This window comes from Hemitrygon akajei, chromosome 9 (genome assembly GCF_048418815.1).
Source record: "Hemitrygon akajei chromosome 9, sHemAka1.3, whole genome shotgun sequence".
NCBI lineage: Eukaryota > Metazoa > Chordata > Chondrichthyes > Myliobatiformes > Dasyatidae > Hemitrygon > Hemitrygon akajei.
In genome coordinates, this window is record NC_133132.1 from 141,897,642 (window position 1) to 141,921,029 (window position 23,388).

Genomic DNA, 23,388 nt, shown 5'->3' on the forward strand with positions numbered 1-23,388 from the left:
AATGGAAATCAGAGGGCTAAGGATAAAACCTACATGTTGCAAGAAAAGGAATGCAGTTGAAATTTTGCTTCAGAACATGAGCAGTTTACAACAATCCTTTGTCCCTTGTGCTGTGATATGGCCTTCCATGAAAGCGGGTGCAAAGTCTCATTTATATCTTGAAGTAGTTGGAAAAGAGATCGTATGAGACAGTTGGAATTCGGCTGAGGCATTCCTGTTTTCATCTTAAGGTACAGTGGCTGCCCACTATAGTATGAGGGCTGTTGCAATGAGCGATTACTTCAGTTTGTACACTTTGCCCGTTGTCTCTGATAAATGCCAACAGCAAATAGTTGAAATTTTGAGAAAGCCAGCAGTTAACAAACGTCCAACGTACCTGTTTGATTGTAGTTTAATATTTAACTTAATATTTATGCATCTATTTTATTTTGAATAAAATTGCTTTACTGATGCTTTTATAAGTTGTAATATACTGGTGAAGTCTAAGTAACAAGGTTGCTAAATAATTTTCTGTATGAATACTTATAACCTTTGCAGCTGGAAGATGTTATAATAACACTATGTGCGGGTACTAATGTGCTAGTGATTCCAATCTTGCGTGCAAGTTCTGTAAGGTACATAGGTTATTTTATGAAATAAACATGAAAGGATTGCCATTCTGAAATTACCCAGGAAGCTTTGAGAATTGAGACGGAAGCTGGTATTAAGAAGTCTGCCCACTGGTTGGCCACCAAAGTACTCCAATCTGCAGGTGGTGCTTGTGTCGCATATGGACAGTTCCAGTGAGAGAAAGGGGGAAAGAAAGAAGGCAGGAGTGAGTGACTTGTGATGAGTAATCTCTAGTTTTTCTGAACTCTCTTTTTAATAGTAAACTTTCAGTGGCATTTCATTGCACAGCAGATCGGTATGAAAAAGATTTGAAGGTTGTGAGGAAGTTGGCAGCAACAGAGCTGAATTCTGCCAGAATCCGGTGGCAGCTCGGTTGATCTTGTATATTTCCGAAATGATCCAGGATGGTACCTTTTGGGAGCTGGATTAGACAGACTGGCACTGGCTGGAGCGATGCCAAGATGCTTGGGAAGGGTGCCATGCTGAGAGTGTGCAAAGAAAAGCAGGCAATACTTGGCACGGCTGAATTGAAACTGCCTCCTTTTGTTTGCTTGCTGTGTTTTGTTTCTCCTCCTCCCCCACCCTCTTCTAAACCCCCACCCCCTTGCTAAGGAGCGAAATGCATGGGGCAAAATTACTGCTACAGGACTGAAATCTTGAACTTTGTTTTCACAGGCTCGGGGAATGAATGGTTAGTGTGACCAATAATTTGTGTCCTGACTGTCCATTTTTAACTGGTAAACTGTTCATTGTTACTTTTAAGTGTAGGAGAATGTGTGAGCCTAATATACTGATCGATTATTTATATTTATTATTGGCTGCATTTCATTCATGGAGGCAGGTTAGGCAGCTTGGACGAGTTTCAGAGCAGCTGTATGGAAAGATGGCGATGGATTATTACAGGCAGGGTAAAGAAACGATTGTTGTTTGACATGGAGTCTGCACTTCAATATGTACTCGCAACAATTGAACGAATGATGCCCAACAATCATTGTGAATGTTTATCCATGTCAAAAATTTCTACATTTTATTTTCCCTTTTGACAAAGACCAGATAATTTTGAAATGAACATTGTGCTCAGTATTTTCTCCATGGGAATTTAACTTAATTTGCTTAAGAAAAGCTTGTGACAAAGTGCCAAAAATCCGGCATGTTTTTATTGTATAGTAGCTGTGGCTGTGATATTGGGATGAAGATGTAGTTGCTCTTTTCACTGGAGTTCCATAAAGACCTGAACTCTTAGGCCTGTACTCAAATTTGTAAATTATAATAAAACTGTTTTACTTCAATTTCTGTTATTGTTCTAATCTCATCATGTTACGTCAAGGGTTATTCTATTGACCTTGAGTTAATTAAGTCAATTATTCAAAAAAGGTATTCAGGCTCTTTTAAGTTGATTAAAATAAATGCAAAAAGCTTTTGAAATTTGTTGTTGAGATTCAACTATGTACTAAAGAGTCTTATGTAAACTAAAAATCTTCACAGTGAGTGATGTGTCTACCAGAGGTTTTAATGTAAGTCAATCATTTAAACATGAATAGTATCCAAAATTATTAGTGAAAATGATATCTTTACAGCATTTTTGATCAGTTTAGACATATGTTTTATTGGGTTCAAAAATAAATGATTTTGTATGTATTTTGAAAATATGTCTGGTTGAAGTCGTAGGTTTTTAAACTAGAATTTTGTCAGTTAGAAGCAGGGGTGAGGTGCACATTTTTATGAATAGAATAGTTTTTGTCAGTGTTTATAATCAGAGTGGAAAAGGATTGAATTCCAGTACGAAGAACAACTGCAGTGGAGAGGGGACCAGAAACAAAATTGGGAATCTCTGGCTAATTATTGTAAATTCTCATCTTTTTATAATTGCCATGCATCAAATACCTGTTTTGTAAACCACACCAATAGAATGACAACACACATGTCAATAAGTGCACAGTATATCCATTTGCTTTTAAGAGTGAATGAGAGGGAGATAAATGGGAGTAAAACCTTATCTTTGATAAAAGGGATCAGGTAGGAATTAGCCTCCATTTCTCTGATCCTTGTTTAAAACATATACAGTGTGTATATAATATATAATTTTTTTGAAACTGAAATGAATCTAAATTATGATATTTTATGTAAGTGAAAATGATTTAACAAGATGTTGGGTCCTTGTAGCATAAACTTCATAGCTTCATTGGTATGTCTAATTTAACAGATTATTAAGTTGATGGCTCTTGAATACTAATTCTTCCCATCAGTCTGATATAACTCTGATAGCAAAGTGCATGCATAGTTTTTAAATAAGGTGATTTATAGCAGTGACAATTTAAACTCTATTTGTAGTGAATGTGGCAAAGCATTATGGGATCTGAGTGGCAACAGTCCTATTTTATTGAAGTAGCATAATGGCATATAACCAGTGTAGTGTATTGTTGAAAAATGTTTCACCATCTGTGTAGTATTCTTACTGAATGAAAATTATTCATTAATTATTTTTTTTTAGAAAACTGGTCGATGACATTGTCCAAATTTCCCATCAGCTAAATACCTCAGAGTGTGTAGAATTTGAGATTAGTCATCTGAGACTGTAGTGCAGTGGTCAGCATATTACTATTACAGCATCAGCGACTTGGATTCAATTCTGCCCGTAAGGAGTTTGTACATTCTCCCTGTGACTGTGTGGGTTTCCTCTCCGTTCCCTGGTTTCCTCCCACATTCCAAAGATAAATGAGTCAGTAGGTTAATTGGTCACATGGGTGTAATTAGGTGCCACAGGCTTGCTGGACTGGATGGATCTGTTACCATGCTGTGTTTCTAAATAAAATACGATTAGTCCTTTTTTTATATGCTCTCTGCATATTGGATTTACAGTAACATTCATTTTATTGTGCTGTAGGCTTGAATAGTACATTAGTACAGTGCACAATTTATACGTTCCAAAGATGAGGCAAAACTAGCAGTGTTTGTTGTTTTTTTTGTTTGAAAGCTCACTCTTTACAATAGTTAATTGTTACGTTCCCTGTAACTGGGTGACTTACCAGCAAAGATAGATAGGTCCGCTGAAGTCCGATGGAACTATTTTCAAATGTTTTTTATTTATAAAGGGGCACAAACGTATGGTTAATACAAAACATTCAGATCATATACGTCGTCAATACTCAATCTAAAGCACAGGTATAGTAATAATCAATCAGAAATAAGCTCTATCGTTGTCTAGGGGATAATACTGAGTCCAATGGAAATATAAAAGTCACTCATAAATCTGCAGGCTTTTCCGTTTGGGAACCGCTGGCATTTCACGTGTTGGAGAGAGGGATTGGTGAGAGAAAGGAACACTTGCCCGTTGTCTTTGCGAAGCAAATCCCTGTTGTTAGTTAAAAACGGTTTTTCCTTTGGTTTCAGCCACAGACTCCCGATCCGGAATCTAACGCACGTGGCTTCCTTCAAAATGGCTTCCCGCTCCGACGGGAAGCGCTATCGTGTCTTCTTAGCCTGTCTCCTTGGTGCGTCTGAGGGGCCGCCTCGGCAGCCCACCTTTTATCGGGACTTGCAGGGTTGTAGCTGTCAATCAGGGTGGGGGTGAGGCAATCTTTCCCCCATCACCCAGCCCACGTTGCCCTGAGGGTTTGCACGTAGTCCAGTCCCCATTCCACAAAGGTGTCTCCAAGAAACAATGGCCATGTCCGTGGCTTTTGTCTGGCTGAGAGGCCAGACCACATTCCAAACCTTAAGGCTTCTCTCTTGTTTTCCTGAGACCAATTTCAGCACGTTGCTCTCTCTCTTGGGTCATTGACCCCCCCCCCCCTTCACTAGGGCTCTTGCGATTCTCACAAAGGAGGGGGCTGGGGTCATAACATAATTTAGCTTGTCAAGGTGCTCTTGGCTCTGACAGGCAAAAAAGCAGTCCTGGTGTCCAAGCCAGAGATTCGATGGTATTAAGCATTACTTACCAAAAGATGGAGGATTTCTGCCCTTGCTTTCTGGGTAGTTAGCCTAGAGGTGTTACTCCTTATTCCATGATGAATGCCAGTTGGTGATGAGATACAGTGAGCTATTGGGTGACTTATGCTCATTTAACTAGAGCTTCCCCAGCAACTTGGTACATGATGGTAGAAATTAAGCTTGTTATTTTACAAATACTGTATTTGTTTTGCAGAGTTCTTTCCAGTGATGGTAGAATTTGAATGAAGACCCAAGTTAAAAATAGAATGATATGGGCTTTAATTGTTTAGCACTCATAAACAAATCCAAAATGTATGAGGAAAAAAGTGATCTTGAGAAGGAGATATTTGAAGATTGTCTCCAAACCAGGATAATGAGGTAGCGATGTAGCTGTGTTTTGGAAAGAGAATTTGAGCATGTTTGCTCCTTTCTTCAGACCCAACTTCTTCTCCCTAGTTATCTCCTCCGGGGCATTCTATTCTCTTTGCAGTTGTACCTAATTTTTAAAAAATATATTATTTTCTGTTTTTTTTTAATTGTATGGCACTTTTTAACATTATGTTTTCTCTTTCACCACTTCTGCTGTGGTTTGTGGAATACTGAGGTGTAAAAAAATAATTTGTGTATTAGATGTGAAGCCAAGTTCTCAACTTCTCTTCCTGAAGGTAGACTTTTTTGGTTCCCTAATCTTTAATGCTCCTACAGCAGAACAAACTTTTGCTGTGTCTTTTAACCTTGCTTTTCTTCTACAAGAACTAAAATTCAGAAATGTATCTTTCGTCGTGAATCATTGCTTTATGCTCAGAAATCTATCCTCAAGAATTCCTTTAGACCGGCTCCAATGATTCTAATTTTCCCTGCTGCAATCCCACATACAGTTTCATCAAAGCTAGGCACTTCTTCAACAGAACAGCCTTAGACGTTAGAGATTCTTAATGTTAATATAAAATAATATAGTATGCTAGTCAAATGGCACATTCTAAACTGTAATTAATAGAATCTGCATATATAGAAAGAATAATAACTTTTATTAATAGGGAACAAGGTGTTTATTAATTAGATTGCAGTTCAATAAACCTTTAGGAATATATATAACAACCCTAAACTTTCTCTTCAAATTTATTTTTTGTGCTTTATATATGAATTTATATGTAAGAAAGTAAATTTAAAAGATTCCAGTGCCTGGTTTCTCAGCAGGGTGGAATATGGAATCAAACCAGAATCTAATTATTAACTTACACAGGAACAGAAATTCCAGGCCACAGAGCTATAGGAAGTTTGTTTTATATTAAATAAAATAAGTATTTTAGAGTTTTATTAGCACATGCTGGAAAAGTTGTAAGTATTTTTTTAATTGTAAGTTTTTTTGAATTAGTAGGAATTTTAGAAATTAGCCTAACGATTTGGGGAAGTAGAATTAAGCATTTGAAGATGATTCTACCAATTAACTGCCCAAATTAAAGCAGTATCTGATTATTCAACTCCTTTTACTGTTTTTGTCTTGGACAGTTGAGCAAAATGTTGTGCTATGTAGCAGACTGAAAGGAATGAGGTGCTCTGTTATTTATTTTTAAGTTATCTCTAGGTTGGTAATGAACAGTCTTTCCAGGCGAAATGGTGATTCACTTTCAGTTCTTCCAATCTACTGTTCCACAATGATGAGGCTTTTGAGAACTTTGGCTTCTCCTGTAATATGTAGGTGACTTTTGCATTTTGACTCTTTGTGTCATGGAAATTTACTGTTGCGGAATTCATAAATCACTACCAAAAGTTTGAGACCTACAATAAAATTTTCTGACAAAATTTATATAAAAAAAATAAATTGCTTTTTTTTCAACTGGTGTTCCTTGATGCATGTGCAAAGATCATGGCTTTGCATAATGGAAGCTTGTGATATGGGCTATTTTTAAAGAATGCAACTCTCTCCTCCCTGGTAATGTGAGGGCTGTCTATAATTAATAGCACTTTTGACTATCCATTGCCAACTTTTCTGTTCTTGCCTCCTGTCAGACTCAAAGGGAGCTAATATGGAGAGTGTCGGGGACAGAAGTGAGTGTAGTCGCTATTGCTAAGGAGAATGTACTTAGGAAACTGAAAGGTCTAAAGGTAAATAAGCCACAAGGTAGACTACTTCCCAGGATGCTGAAGGAGGTAGATTGAAAGGTTCTGGAAGATTGGAAAATTGCAAATGACACTCCACTCTTTAAGAAGGGAGGGAGGCAAAAGATAGGAAATTATAGGCAGTTAGCCTGAATTCAATGGTCGGTAAGATATTGGAGCCCATTATTATAGATGAGTTTTCAGGTATTTAGAGGTCAGTGTTAAAATAGGCCAATGTCAGCATGGTTTCCTTAAGGGAAAATCTTGACTGACAAATCTGATGGAATTCTTTGTAGGCAAAGGAGTCAGTGGATGTTGTTTACTTGGCTTTTCAGAAGGCCTTTGACAAGGTGCAGCAAGCACATGAGGCCACTAAAGTTTGTAGATGACAGGAAGATAGATGGAGGGCAAGTAGAATTGAGGAAGCAGAGAGTCTTTAGAAGGACCTAGGCAGATTAGTAGAATGGGCAAAGAAGTGGCAGATGGAATACAACGTAGGAAAGAGTATGGTCATGTACTTTGGTAGAAGAAATAAAGATGTAGACTATTTTCTAAATGGGAAGCAAATTCAGAAATCAGCAATGCAAAGGGATTTTGGAGTCCTTGTGCAGGATTCCCTAAAGGTTAACTTGCAGGTTGAGTTGGTGGTAAGGAAGGCAAATGCAATGTTAGCATACATTTCAAGAGAATTAGAATATAAAGCAAGGATGTTAGGCATTGGTTAGACTGCACTTGGAGTATTGTGAGCAATTTTGGGCCCCTTATCTGAGAATCGATGTTTTGGCATTGGAGAAGGTCCAGAGGCAGTTCATAAGAATGGCCTTGGGAATGAAAAAATTAACATATAAGGAGCATTTGGTGGCTTTGGGCCTGTACTCACTGGAGTTTAGAAGAATGGGGGGGGGGGGAATCTCATTAAACCTATTGAATACTGAAAGATCTAGATGGAATGGGCATGGAGAGGATTTTTCCTGTAGTTGGGGAGTCTAGGACCAGGGGGCATGGCCTCAGATTAGAAGGAATCCCTTTAGACAGAGATGAGGAGGAACTTCTTTAGCCAGGGGGTGGTGAATTTGTACAATTCATTGCCACAGACAGAGGCCAAGTCATTGGGTATATTTAAAACAGAGGTTGGTAGGTTTTTCATTAGTAGGAGCATTAAAGGTTACAAGAAGAAGGCGGGAGAATAGGGTTGGAAGGAATAATAAATCAGCTATGATGGAGTGGTGGAGTAGAATTAATGGACTGAATGGCCTAATTCTGCTGCTCTGTCTTATGGTCTTCCTGCTTCTCACTTTCTACCACATCAACTTTAACATTCAACATTCTTTTACTTCTTCCTATAGATGCTGCCTGGTCTGCTGCATTCCACCAGCATTTTGTTTGTGTTGCTTGAATTTCCAGCATCTGCAGATTTCCTTGTGTTAACATTCGACAAATCATTTTTCACAACTTCTGCCGTCTTTCATAAGATTCCAAAGCTCTCTTTAAGCTCACTCTAGCCTTTATCACCATGGAAACCCACCATGGTCCTGTTTCTCATGCTCCCTCAAGGCTACTGAGGCCCACTTCTTATGCTCGCTTGGAATTTTCATGCTCTCTGTAAAACTGAGTGTACTGATGTGTGACATAAAAAAAAGTAAATTAATTAGAAGTGCGTTGTGGTATCACCAGGTGTAGTATCTACTTGTCTTAAAAGCTGTCAGTCTAGCACCACCAAAGTCTTGAGTGTGTTGAGTTAACAGAGTTATATAGAACTGGGTTTGTATAACTTCTTAACTTCAATAGAGCTGACAATGCCAGAGCTTAAAATTTGGATTCATTCAAAGTTCAAAATAAATTCATTATTAAGGTATGTATTGTATATCATATACAATAGACAGTAGGTGCAGGAGTAGGCCATTTGGCCCTTCTAGCCAGCACCGCCATTCACTGTGATCATGGCTGATCATACACAATCAGTACCCCATATACAACCTTGAGATTCATTATCTTACAGGCACCTCCAGGAAAATAAAGAAATACAATAGAATTCATGAAAAATCATGCATAATAAAGGTAGAGTGGCTGAAAGTGAGTCCACAGTGTGTAGACAGTTTGGCGCCGAGGACAACAACATTCTCAGAATTCTAGAATGGAATATTCTTGACCTTTTCTGATAGCTGAATCTCCATCCCTTTTCTTAAAGTAGACCCTTGGGGACAACTGAGTAGATAAGGTAATAGTGCAGACATTATGCCACTGAACTGTTTCCATTATAATTGGTTTATTTGTGATTGGAAGGCTGACTGCCCCATGAAAACTTGTCATTTAATATCCTGAAATAAATGTAACAACTTTACCATAATAGCATTTTAAAGTATTTTAAGCATTTCCAACTGGCAGGAGTGTGAGTATTCCTCAGACCCAAAGGGACTCAGGATTGCTTCAGCTCCTGGTGTTTTTAATAACAACACCTTGCAGGAACAGAATCCAACCTTCCAGCTGTGTCATGACGTTGTGGACCATACCTTAAATTTTCTGGTAACAGCCTCCCATATTCTGTCTGCCCCATCATTTCTGCTAACTGGGAGATAAAATAGCTAAGGCTTAATTGCAGATTCTCAGCGGGGTTTTCCCAAGTTGAAATTGTTGTTTTCCTTGCAGCAGATCTTTGTGTGTTTGTGGAGGCATTATTTTTCCTTCTCTTGCTCTCTATGAATTCTCTTGTGGTGACACCAGCAAGAGTTCATATGTTTAGCTCTACTGAGTCAGAATCCATTTAACTCGGGTAACTTTAAACAAAAACAGATTTAAAAAAGGATCTAGTGCTTTCCCAGCGTATATGATGAATAAATTCTACACAGGCTTCCAGCTAGATACAGGTATCGATTATAACCGATTGTTTTGATGACAAACTCTGCCATCTTCATTAGGGATGATGCCTGGGCAGGTCTTATCTGGTGGTATTTGTACCCCAGTAGATACCCGACGGCATGGTGGAAAGCCACCTCAAGGAGCATAGGTGGTGTATCTTTTTGGATTATCTGGAGAAATTGGTAGTAGCAGAACACTGCATTCGAAATGGCCATAGAATTGACTTCAGCAGTACAAACTACAGTGCTGTGCCAATGGCTTTTGGGACCACCTGGTAAAGGAAGCCATTGAAATTGAATTGAGAGAGGTCAGAGGAGAATGACCAGACTGGTTCAAGCTGACAGGAACTCAGATAACCACATGTTACAACAGTGGTGTGCAGAAGAGCATTCCTGAATGGTAAACACATTGAATCATAAAGTGAGGGGGTTACAGCAGTAGAAGACCATGAACATATACTCAGTGGCCACTTTATTAGGTACAAGAGATAGCGAATAAAGTGACCACTGAGTGTGCCAACATTGATTCGTTTCTATGTGTGGTGGAATTACTTGCTCCCTCTCTCCACTTCTAGTACTTGTTCTTAGTTTTATGTCATACATTACAATACTGTGGAGATAGGGAATCCATATTAAGTGGTTTCTGAGTATTTTCGAACTTGTGTACAAAATTAATGTAAAAATGCAACGGTTTCATTACCTGGGGATGGTCTATAATTGGTACAATTACTAACCTAATAATCCAGGGATCTGATCCAGTTATCTGGAGAGTTTGTTTAAATTCCATTAAGCAACTAGTTAAGTGCCATTAATTAAGTAATCTGAAATATAAACAAATCTAATGTTAGTAATGATAACCATGGAACTATCAGATTTTCATAACATCCTATCTGGTTCGTTATTGTTCCTTGGAGAATTCAACTGCTCTCACGATCTTATCTGATCTATTTGTGTCACCAGAACTACAATTCTGTGGTTGCCTCTTAATTATTTGAATGACAAACTGTTACTTTTAGGGTTGAGCAATAAATGCAGGCCTTGCTTTTCCAAGTTTCATCAAGCCAATTACTTGGTAATGTTACGCATTTTGTTGCAGACCTACTGATTTGACTTGTATCTAGAAATGATGCAAAGGAGCAATATCCTTGTGGGCAGGTTTGCTAGAGCTGTTCGGAGTGGTTTAAATTAATATGGCAGGGAGTTGGGAGCCAGTATGATGGAGCTGAGATTGAGCCAGCAGGTTCACAAGTAGATGATGGGTGTAATTGAAGCTATGGAAGGACAAGCCAATGACTGGATACAAATGCAGACAGATTAAAGAGTTAAACTGTACCACACATGCAAAATTCAAAAGGGTGAAGAATGGATTGAATTGACTTTATTACTTACATCCTTCATATACTTGAGGAGTAAAAATCTTTACGTTAAGTCTCCATCTAAATGTGCAATTTATAGTAATTTATAATAAATATTATGTACAACAGGACAGTCAATGTAACATTGAATATCAGCATGAATGAATCAGTCTGATGGCCTGGTGGAAGAAGCTGTCCTGGAGCCTGTTGGTCCTGGTTTTATGCTGCTGTACCGTTCCCCAATGGTAGCAGCTGGAACAGCTCGTGGTTGCTTTTTACCCTCGCAGTTTCTTAACTCCACTCACAAAGATTCACCATTCTCTGACCCTATCTCACCTCTTTCTAAACGTGTAATTCCATTTCTTACCAACAGAACCACGCCACTGCCTGTGCCTTCCTGCCTGTCCTTTCGAGACAAAGTGTATCCTTTGATGTTAAGGCACGACTCAGTGAAGCCCACAATGTCATACCAACCAATCTCTAATTGAACAACAAGTTTGTCCACCTTACTCCGAATCCTACACACATTTCAATACAGCACCTTCGGTCCTGCATTCTTAACCCTTTTGAATTTTGCCTCTGTGGTACAATCTAGCTCTTTACTCTTTCTGCACTTATACCCAATCATTGGCTTGTCCTTATATTCATGCTATATATATTCATGCTTGTCCTTATATTCATCATCTACTTGTAAACCTTCTGGCCCATCCTCAGTTCTATCATACTGGGTCCCAACCTCCTGCCATACTTGTTTAAAGCACTTCCAACAGCTCTAGTAAACCTGTCCCTAAAAATATCGTTCCCCCTTAGATTCAAGTGCACTTTTGTGCACATCCCACCTGCCCCAGAAGAGGTCCCAATGATCCGGAAATCTGAATCCCTGCTCCTGCTCCAATTCTTCAGTCACGCAGTGATCTGCCACCTCATTCTATTCCTATCCTCACTGTCGCTTGGCACGGGCAGCAATCCTGAGATTAGTTCCCTTGAAGTTCTGCTTCTTAGCTTCCGTCCTAACTCCCTGTACTTTTTTCAGGACCTCCTCCCTTTACCTACCTATGTCGTTGGTACCAATATGTACCACGAGTTCTGGCTGTGCATCCTCCCTTTTCAGGATATTGTGGACGCCTTCAGAAACATTGTGGACCCTGGCACCTGGAGGCAAACTACCATCCATGTTTCTTTTTCGTGTCCACAGAATTGCCTATCTTCCCCCTAACTATAGAGTCCCCTATCACTGCTGCCATCCTCTTCAGTTCCCTACCCTCCTGTGCCACAGAGCCAGACTCAGTGCCAGAGGCACGGCCACTGTCGCTTCTCCAACAGTACTCAAAATAGAGTACTTATCGTTGAGAGGGACAACCACAGGGATGCTCTCCACTATCTGATGTTCCCCCTTCCATCTCCTGTGACTTCTGTAGCTTAGGGTGATTACCTCCTTGTAGCTCCTGTCTATCTCTGTTTCATTTTCCTTAACAAGCGGAGGTCATCGAGCTGCAGCTCCAGTTCCTTAACACAGCCTTGAAGGAGCTGCATCTTGATGCACCTGGTGCAAATGTGGCCATTGGTGAGACTGGAAGTCTGAAATCCCACATCTGACACCCAGAACAGAACACTGGCTCTGTAGACATACTTCCTATCCTCTCAAGATTTAAATAAAAAATAAGGAATGAACTCACCTACTTATCTTGACTCCACCTGTTCTCTCCTTGTTGAGCTGAAGCCTTACTACTCTGCCTCAGACTTCTCCGACGATGACCTCTCTCATGATGACTGCTCCACTAGGCGTTACCTCACTTTTATAGAGACTGGATTTTTAAAGCTCTTTGCCAGACCTGTGTGGGAATGCTTCTGCTGTGTCTGGGTAGTACCCTAGTACTTTTGCCCTCTTAAGTTGCATACTTTCCGAATGTGAAAATATATTGCAGGTCCTTCACTGTTGCTAAGACCATATCCAGAACTTGCTGTCTAACCAGACTGTCAGAATACCTAACCCTGAAGGACTGTAGCAGCCCAAGAAGATGGCTCACCACCACATTCTCAAAGCTTTCAGAAATGGACAATAAGTACTGGCTTGCCAGCAATGCTGAAATCCTCAGAAGTTAGAAAATTAAAATAATTAAAGTAGAAAATTCATACACTGTTTTACCATTATCTATGTCATCAACTAGAAATGCTGACTAAAATGTCCAAAATACTTTAATTAACAATTAAAAGTGGAAAACCGAAGGAGATAATTGTGCAAATGATTGGTCTAGGAGGAAGATTTTAAGAGGCATTTTAAGGGATAAGCAATATAGAAGGAGAGAAAAGTGGGACAAGTTGCAGAAATGTTTGGTTTTGGCAACTTAGACTCTCTCTAATGAGGCTTACACACTCTATGGTTGTATCTCCTCGGTCCCATTCCTGTTGTAAAACTATATGCATGATTGCTGCCAAATCCCAGAGTGGCTGCCAACAGAATGAATTTGTTCATGCATTCTGTGCAGAATGGCAGGATACTGACAAATTGCTGTGTCTCTGTCCTTTTGATCACAGTAATTCAAGAGGTCCTATTACATTCTTTCTTCTGCCTACCTTTGGATCGAGTGTTGTTTGCATGTCTGCCACCAATAATAGCCTGAGTTACATCACTCTGAAGTCAACTATTACTCAGTATGGGGGCAGTTCCAAAAGCAAACCATAACATTTACAGCGCCTTGTATAACTATTTAGCCCCCAACCCTTTATTCACATAAATGAGTATTACAGGCAGTATTTTGATCAATTTGAATGACAGTTTTTAATTTGAGAATCACATGCTCCTTTTTTTCATTGTAGAGCCCAAAAAAAAAACAGGGAAAATTGTAAAGCATGAAAAACAAAAAAATTTAAAACTGAAATGTCAGAAGTTCATCCCCCTTTGCTCAGTAGTTCATTGAACCAGCTCTCACAGCTATTACAGTTTATACTCTTTGTTTGGAGAAGTCTCTATTAGCTTTGCACAATGCGGTGGAGCAATATTTGCCCATTCCTCCTTGCAAAATTGCTCAAGCTGTGCCAGGCAGTCAGGCCTCTAACTGGGCCACCCAAGGATATTACTGTTCTTCATTATTTCTCTGCTTTGGGTTGTCCTGCTGAAAGACAAAATTCCTCTCCAGTTTAAGCTTTCTGGCAGACGGTAGTATGTTTTTAATCCCGTATCTCTCTGTATGTAGCAGCATCAATCCTGACCAGACTTACAGTCCCTGCTACTGAAAAGCAATGCCGTACTACCTCCATCATACTTTACAGTAGGAATGGTGTTTCCAGGCTGCTTAGTATTGAGGCCAAAAAGTTTCACTTTAGTTTCATCCGACCACAAGACCTTCTTCCACGTTTTTACAGTATCTTCTAAGTGACACTTTGCAAAGTTTTTACGGCCAAAGATATGCTATTTTTCTTTTAGACAAAGTTTCTTCCTTGCCATTCTTCCATAAATACCCTTTTTGTTCAAGGCCTTAGAGACTGTGAGCCATAAACATCATCTCCAGGTTCAGCCACTGACTTCTACAGCTCATTCAGAGTGAACGTTGGCGTCCTGGTAGTCTCTCTTCCACGTGTCATTCTTCACTGGTGACTAAGTTTAGAGGGGTAGCCTTACCTAGGCAGTATGGCTGATGTTTCATGATGGACTACACTGAGCTCTGAAGAATGTTCGGTGCCTTTCAGGTTGCCCTTCTCCAGATTTGTGCCTCTCTATTATCATTTCCTTGACTGGCCTTGAATGCTTTTTTGCCTCAATTTTAGTTTGGTCTGTTGAAAATCTACCATACTGTTGGACCATAAAGAGAGAGGGAGGTATTCTCCCAATAGTCAGGTGATTCTCCCATTTTCTACATCAACAAATTTGGTGAATTGGTAAGGTACTGGTATATTGTACCTGAGGAAAGTTAGCGTAGTAATTTCAAAGGGATGAGTACTCACAATTCAGCCTCACAATTTTGGGTTAAATTTTTAGCAAATTGTTGACAGTTTTTGGAATTTTTCTTTTGATTTGACATGACACACAATGTTTTGCAGATTAGCTCAAAGGATCCTACTTCAATATATTTTAGAGTTAGAAAATGAGGCAGTAAAATGTGAAAACAGTTGTGAATACTTTTCCAAGGCACTGTATTGTATTAACCAATATCATCACATCTATGTAAATATGAGTGAAAATCCTAAATATGTGCTGACCTTTATTAATGCATCGTAATCAGTGGAAAATGGGAATGCTAGAACAGAAGCTTTGCTCTCAGCAATATCAGGTTCTAGTATGTCCAAGTAAAAGTTTGATAGAAAATCTCCACTGTATTTCTGCCATGTTGTTCACCACAGACAGTTTGCACTTTAATCTTTTGATACTGGTTTGTTCTACATTTTGCTTGCTTTTCTGCTTAGCTCCAGCTAGTTCATGGGCAACATAATTAGTAATCATCTCAATTAACCTGTTGATTTTGGATAATTTAACAGGGTTCAAGGGCATCTTCCATTTACCAGATTGTGCAGGTGTCACATGACCTTCAGAAATAAAAAGGAAAGGGGTAATTACTGAATAATATTGTATGCATTCAGAAGTTTCTAATCTATAGAGTGTTATTAATCAGAACAGTTTAAATAATGCTCCCATTGTCAGAATGGGTACATATGCATCTACTGGGCAATCTGTGCATTAACCAAATTCCAGACTGCCTCCTTTCCTATATTTAACTCATTCCTTTCTTAAGTTATACTGTTTTTGTAGTGTGTTGCAAAGTAGAATTTTTTAAGTTGAACTTCTTTGCCCCATAATAACCTTAGCATAAAATAGTTAACTGTTCTTTCAATAATCCATTGCCACCTTCTCTGTCTTTCATTGTATCTTTTCTCTCCCAAATCCAGTTAATTTTAAAGTAGGATCCTGGTATTAAATTCCTTTTTACCACCATTCCCTTTGACCCCTCCAATGCCCTTATCTGTTAACCAAGTGAAAGGAAAAGGATGCATATTTTAATAAACTTATTTTCAAATGGCACTTTAATGCTGTCTTTATCTCCCTGCTGATGTCTGCAATTAAACACAATGAGAAGGCAATGCAAGCCATATCTGGAAGAAAATATGATTGACAAATGTATTCTTTTCAGGAATTTATGCATGCTAGTCCTCTGATACATGTGCCATTGTAGCCTGCTGATGGAATGATAAGTGGCTTCTAATCGTCAGTAGTCAAGAATATAATAATCTCTGATTTAATCTTTATTCTTCAATCTAATCAGTGGTTTGGGTAACCAATTATACCATTTTATAAACCACCTTATAAACATGGTTAGAAGTTAAATGCTTCTGTCCTTCAGTTGCTTTTGTTTCTCCTTAATAAAATAAAGCAGTTTTGGCAAACTAAGTAATCTATATACATCAACTTATTTTTTATTCTTGGGGAAAAAATGTGGCTGGTGTCTGTGGTGACACCTGCAGGACAGTCAGAAGTTTTTCTTTTAACAGTGATGTTATTTAGTTTTTAATTTGAGTTTGCAACTGAATGAATTATGAGAACTGGAGAGATTTTTTTTACTGTGTATTATAAAAAGCATCTTTGATTTAGCTGTTTATTCATTCTCAAAAGATAGAGAACTATTGATCCAAAGTCTTTGACTTCATGCATGTTGATAATGTCAATTAATTACGATGATGAGATTTAAATGAGCAAAATCATATTGGTTGGGAGAGGGTGTAATGGATTGTCGATTACAATCAACTCTAGCCTAGATACCAAAATTTAATAATATGAAGACATGAGATTAGACCTTTAATATTTAAGATGTGTATAAGTCTGTCTCTATCTGTCTCTTTCTCTACAGCAGGGGTTTTTAACCTTTATGTATGCCATGAACCCTTTGGGATTGGGAGAAATTCAGAGACCAGCAGAGGAGGACAAAGGGCTTAATTAGGAAAGAGAAAAAAGATTATGAGAGAAAGCTGGCAGGGAACATAAAAACTGACTGTAAAAGCTTTTATAGATACGTGAAAAGAAAAAGATTGGTCAAGACAAATGTAGGTCCCTTACAGTCAGAAACAGGTGAATTGATCATAGGGAACAAAGACATGACAGACCAATTGAATAACTACTTTGGTTCTGTCTTCACTAAGGAGGACATAAATAATCTTCCGGAAATAGTAAGGGACCGAGGTCTAGTGAGATGGAGGAACTGAGGGAAATACATGTTAGTAGGGAAGTGGTGTTAGGTAAATTGAAGGGATTAAAGGCAGATAAATCCCCAGGGCCAGATGGTCTGCATCCCAGAGTGCTTAAGGAAGTAGCCCAAGAAATAGTGGATGCATTAGTGATAATTTTTCAAAACTCTTTAGATTCTGGATTAGTTCCTGAGGATTGGAGGGTGGCTAATGTAGCCCCACTTTTTAAAAAAGGAGGGAGAGAGAAACCGGGGAATTATAGACCGGTTAGTCTGACATCGGTGGTGGGGAAAATGCTAGAGTCGGTTATCAAAGATGTGATAACAGCGCATTTGGAAAGAGGTGAAATCATCGGACAAAGTCAGCATGGATTTGTGAAAGGAAAATCATGTCTGACGAATCTTATAGAATTTTTTGAAGATGTAACTAGTAGAGTGGATAGGGGAGAACCAGTGGATGTGGTATATTTAGATTTTCAAAAGGCTTTTGACAAGGTCCCACACAGGAGATTAGTGTGCAAATTTAAAGCACATGGTATTGGGGGTATGGTATTGATGTGGATAGAGAATTGGTTGGCAAACAGGAAGCAAAGAGTGGGAGTAAACGGGACCTTTTCAGAATGGCAGGCAGTGACTAGTGGGGTACCGCAAGGCTCAGTGCTGGGACCCCAGTTGTTTACAATATATATTAATGATTTAGACGAGGTAATTAAATGCAGCATCTCCAAGTTTGCAGATGACATGAAGCTGGGCGGCGGTGTTAGCTGTGAGGAGGATGCTAAGAGGATGCAGGGTGACTTGGATAGGTTAGGTGAGTGGGCAAATTCATGGCAGTTGCAATTTAATGTGGATAAATGTGAGGTTATCCACTTTGGTTGCAAGAACAGGAAAGCAGATTATTAACTGAACGGTGGCCGATTAGGAAAAGGGGAGGTGCAACGAGACCTGGGTGTCATTGTACACCAGTCATTGAAGGTGGGCATGTAGGTACAGCAGGCGGTGAAAAAGGCAAATGGTATGTTGGCATTCATAGCAGAAGGATTTGAGTACAGGAGCAGTGAGGTTCTACTGCCGTTGTACAAGGCCTTGGTGAGACTGCACCTAGAATATTGTGCGCAGTTTTGGTCCCCTAATCTGAGGAAAGACATTCTTGCCATAGAGGGAGTACAGAGAAGGTTCACCAGATTGATTCCTGGGATGGCAGGACTTTCATATGAAGAAAGACTGGATTGACTAGGCTTATACTCACTGGAATTTAGAAGATTGAGGGGGGATCTTATTGAAACGTATAACATTCTAAAGGGATTGGACAGGCTAGATGCAGGAAGATTGTTTCCGATGTTGGGGAAGTCCAGAACGAGGGGTCACAGTTTAAGGATAAAGGGGAAGCCTTTTAGGATGGAGATGAGGAAAAACTTCTTCACACAGAGAGTGGTGAATCTGTGGAATTCTCTGCCACAGGAAACAGTTGAGGCCAGTTCATTGGCTATACTTAAGAGGAAGTTAGATGTGGCCCTTGTGGCTAAAGGGATCGGGGGTATGGAGAGAAAGCAGGTACAGGGTTCTGAGTTGGATGATCAGCCATGATCATACTGAAAGGCGGTGCAGGCTCGAAGGGCCGAATGGCCTACTCCTGCACCTATTTTCTATGTTTCTATGATATCCCTGTTGTATGTACTGATCTATGTGACCAGTGTTCTGTTGCTGTCACTGTGATTGTATTGCTCTGTTTTATTGTATCAAACATGTTTGGCACATTTTCTGTGAAAGGATAAGACAAAACATATGAAAATTGCTTGTGTTTTATGAATGAAAGGAAATAGTATTAATATAGCATCTTCCATACCCTCAGGTCATCATGAAGCATCGTATAACTACATAATATACTTTTTGAAGTGTTTGTTCTACTGTTGGAAATGCAGCAGCCATAAATATTATAAAGGGAATATATGATGTGCTTCCAAGTTATGTAAAGCTTTGGGCTGTACACAGGCCAACACTAATTTTGGAAATACATCAGTAATTTGCTTAAAGCTTGACCTCCCTGCATAATGCTATGAATTTGCATTTTCTCAGACCAGTCGTCCTTAAGTGATCTTATTATTTTGCTGTCAAATCTGTTCTTGCTGCATTTACAAAAGGGAAATAACTTTTTTCAACGTTTATTTGCTTTCACAAATGGACCGTCTGAATCAACGATAAGGGATTTATGTGGCCTATAACATGCCAGAAGTATAGGAAATGCAAGCTAATTACTGCACAGTTTACAAATAAAATGCAGTGGATAATCCTCAGAATGGTAGTGTTGTCACAAACATGAGAAACCTCCAGCATTTTGAGTATGGTAGCTTTGTGCCTTCTCCTTAAGTCACTGTAGTTCTTGATCTGTTTGCATTCGTCTAATGGTATTTGTAGGGATTTTTTCAGTCAGCAGAGGTAATGGAACAAAAAATGATATCTGAATATGTATATCTTCTGATTTAGATATACATTGTGATTTGAGCCTCATAATGTGGTCTCCTCTACGTGGAGAAACTAAAGCAAATTAGCTGACTGATCAGAAAGCCCATGTTGAGTCCACAGGTGCATCTCTGTCGTCTGCCAGCAAACCTCTGTCCCATTCCCTCTCTGGTCTAGTTACCTATGGCGTCCTGCACTGTTATAATGAGGTAATTGTGAGCTAGAGAACCTTCTTTCATGTGAGCATGTTGTAGCCTTCCTGACTAGATATTGAAATGTACAACTTTAGGTAACTTGTTTCATTAACATAATGAGCCATGTCATCCACCTGTGATATTAACTCAGTTTATCTCTCTCTCCAAAGCACAGTCTGACCTGTAGGGCATGTCCTTCAGCCTTGCACTTTACAACTCTTGTATCCCTTTGTCTGCTTTCTCTAACTTCCTTCACTTCATAGCTTTTATGACTGTAGGGTCATATTCAGTCTCATTACCTCCATTATCCCATAATGTAGATGAGCTTCTCCCCACAAACTGTCCTAGGGGCAATCCTTCAGAGCAGTCTTTGACCTGGAACATTAACTCTGTTTTTCTTTCTGTAGATGCCACCTGACTTGTTGAGGATTTCCAGCATTTTCTGTTTTATTTCAGATTACCAACTTTTTTTTTCATTTTCATGGTTTGACTTGAGGGGGAATCTTTGAGGTGACTGCTACTTTTTTTCTTCAAGTGTGAGTACTACATTTGATTTGAGGTTGACAAGATACTTCACTGCATTTTGGGGCTAGTTGTTGAACTACAACATACTGGTAATGGATATTGTGTTCAATGACAGAAGCATCAGTCAAGTGAATCACTTTATTTTTCATTGTATCGAGTTACTGAGTATTATTGTTGTTTTCATCCATCCAAATAAATAGTAAGTGCTCCTGATATATTCTTAGCTTAAGCCTTTCAGATGTGGAGACTTTGACAAATTATGAAGGTAAAATACTCATTAAGGAATGCTGAACTGTGCTAATGTAGTCAGGCTGCTGATGTGCTTGGAAGCTTGCCTATGTGGTGAAACGTCTTCTAGGATGTTGATGGTTTCTTCACTGTTGGTTCAACAGAACATCAAGGGGAGATCACCTTTATTGAATATAATTGCTTGTTGTTTATTCAATGTGGATGTTTCTGTTGAAAACTGAATAATACCTGGGCCCCACAGTATAAGATTCAATTAGATTAGATTCTTTATTATTAAACGATTGTGTTTTAGAACTAAATGCTACAGAAGTGTCAGCCAATACACCTTAGCTTCTTTGGAAGGAAGATCTTTAATGAAGCAATTAAAGATTCTTTAAATAGTTCCGATGCTGAGGAACTCCTGTAGTAATGTCCTTGGGGTTCTAATGATTGATTGTGATGACTGTCTTTTGTTGTGCATGGCATAAATTTATCACTGAAGGACATTTTTGACTTCTAATTTGAGAATACTTCTTGATGCCACCCTGAATCTGAAGGGTAGGTGGTTTGATAGTCACTCAATTCTGGTGTAATTTCTTGTAATGTTTGTTTGTAACAGTAAAAACCTTTTACAGTACCTGACTGTATTGTCCATATCGCATGAAGCTGCAGTTGAACAAGCTTCTTTCTCCATGCAGCCATTATAAAAAGCACAATCTTCATAATTTCACATGAGCTGGAGCAGTAACATGCAAATTATTACTGCCACCATAGGCTTGAAAAGTGCTTTCTAGAATCTTCCAGAATCCTCCTGAAGAAATCTTCCTGTTGCCTAAATAGGAGATATATATATTTTGTCTGGACCTTACAGCTTCTTTCTACAGGCCATTAGACTTTTAAATTCGCATGTCTGTACATTGCAATGGAGTCATAACACAAAGATTTTTACTCCATCACGTTATGGGATGGATGTAAGATTTAAATAAATTCTATTCTATTCAAATCCTGGTGGTCTAGCACTGCAGTATATTTTTCAAAATTGACTTTTTATACAGAACAGAGGAACTTTAAAAAAAGTGGAATGTCTTAAATTTCTTTGAATAATTGCAATATGGTATAGAGAAGCCTGAAAGTTGATACGAGTGTAATTTCATCATTTGGAGTTGCACTTTAGGATGCTTTGAATAGTTTTGAATCAATATTATTCATAATGTTCATGCTGTTATTCAAGTAGAATTTACAGCACTTGATTGGATGACTTCCTCAGGTAGAAGGATCTTAGACAGGAAAAATGGTCTCTGTTTGAACAAATAGGGAGGTAAGCTGCTGTTGCAAAACATGGCAATGAGCTGAGCTATAAAAGGGAGGGGTAGTGAATTCAATGAGGATGAGTAAAATATTGTACAAAGTATTTTTCATAGGGATGATTGGTGATTGTTTTAAAATATAAAATGTTAAATAGAAAACATTGATTATCATTTATCATTATCGAATATAATTTAATGGAAGCTGTGAGGCTTTAGGCCTACTCCAGGATTTGGATCTGAGGACTCAGTTTGGTTTGGAATGTTGTTGGCTTCAATTGTTTGCATGATTTGTGGTTTCTTTTCCATTTCTCTTGCACATTGGGTGTTGGCTTTTTATCTATTTTTAATTGGGTTCTTATGGTTTTCTTGCTTTCTCAGGGTTGTATAATGTATACATTCTTAGATAATAAATGTACTTTGCATCTTTGAATTTTTGATATCCTTAAAATGGATGAAAGTTTAGTATCTGAAGATCACTGTAGGTCCATATTGCCTGGCATTTCTCTCTTTCCTCTCCACACCTTTCAAATCTACTCCTCAGCTTTTTTTCTCCAGTCCTGCTGAAGGGTTTTGGCCCGAAACGTCGACTGTACTTTTCTCCGTAGATGCTGTCTGGTTTCTCCAGCTTTTTGTGTGTGTGTTGTTCCTATTTAATTTTGTCCCTGAGTATGTTAGTAAGTAACTTTCACAAGTGTTCCAAGGTACAAAGCAGAGATATCTGACATTTGGCTGGGTTATCTCTTCTGTTGCAAGCTGTAGTGTGAGTTAGTCTTCAAGTAAGGACAGCATCTTACAATGTTTTTCTTGGCTCTAGCAGTAGCCAAAATTTCATTTGCTTTGGTAGTTATATACCTTGTGCTCTCTGCCGTAATTTCTGCTCTAGGAGAATGATAGGTCACACCAAGCCCAATATTTTATGGAATGCCCTTCATATTTTTGTTGTCATGCTGTCCAGTGTTTGAGTAATCCAGTTGTTCTTTCTGAATATTGGGGTTAAATAGTACTCTTAGCTTGCATTCTCAGTAAGGCGAGGTCCTAATTCAAATCACAACACTTAGATCCGTGCTGTCCATTGAAGTATTTGAGTTTTGTATTGCTTTCCTTGGAAACTGACTGTAATTGACAACTGTGACCATTCCCAAAGGGATTCATTTATGCTCTTCATCAGGCACAAGTCCTCCCCAAGTTATGACAGGATTCTGTTCCTGTGAAATTCTTGTAATCCAAACAGTTTACAAGTGGAAGTGCAGTTACGAACTGTGTTCTCGCTTTGCAGAAGATGCCAGCAGGCCTGCCAGTCTCCCAAGTGCTTGGTCGCATGTACAGGCTGTTCATAAGTTGGGGAGGACCTGTATTGGAAAACTGATACTTCAGTGGTGGTGTATCCACCAAATTTTAATGATAATCAGCCATCTTCTACAATCTGCTTCATATAACCTCATCCTTGTAAGAGCTGGTACATTTGCTAGCCTTGCCCCATCGCATGGAGTATCTCACTGTGTGTAAGACCACCTCTATCCTTTCTTCCAAACTACGTGCAATTGCATTGTCCCAAATGCTTTTTTCAGTTTGGATTCATTTGGAGAATGACTATCAACATATGTGCCAATCACAATGCACTTCTCCTTTAAGAGGTGCAGGATGCCTTTATGCAG

At 38.9% G+C, this 23,388-nt stretch overlaps 1 protein-coding gene across 4 annotated transcripts in view; it reads left to right on the plus strand.

The window, feature by feature from the left end:
* The window catches only part of msraa (methionine sulfoxide reductase Aa), a 312,445-nt gene that overhangs the window by 50,059 nt on the left and 238,998 nt on the right, over nucleotides 1–23,388 (plus strand). The window contains exon 1 of one of the 4 annotated variants that reach the window (XM_073057156.1): nucleotides 1,252–1,300. The exons of the other annotated variants lie outside the window; for them this stretch is intronic. Within the exon in view, the coding sequence (XP_072913257.1) occupies nucleotides 1,294–1,300 (7 nt within the window). The 5' untranslated portion in view covers nucleotides 1,252–1,293. Of the gene's footprint in view, nucleotides 1–1,251; nucleotides 1,301–23,388 lie in introns of those variants that run through there. 4 annotated transcript variants of the gene reach the window in all.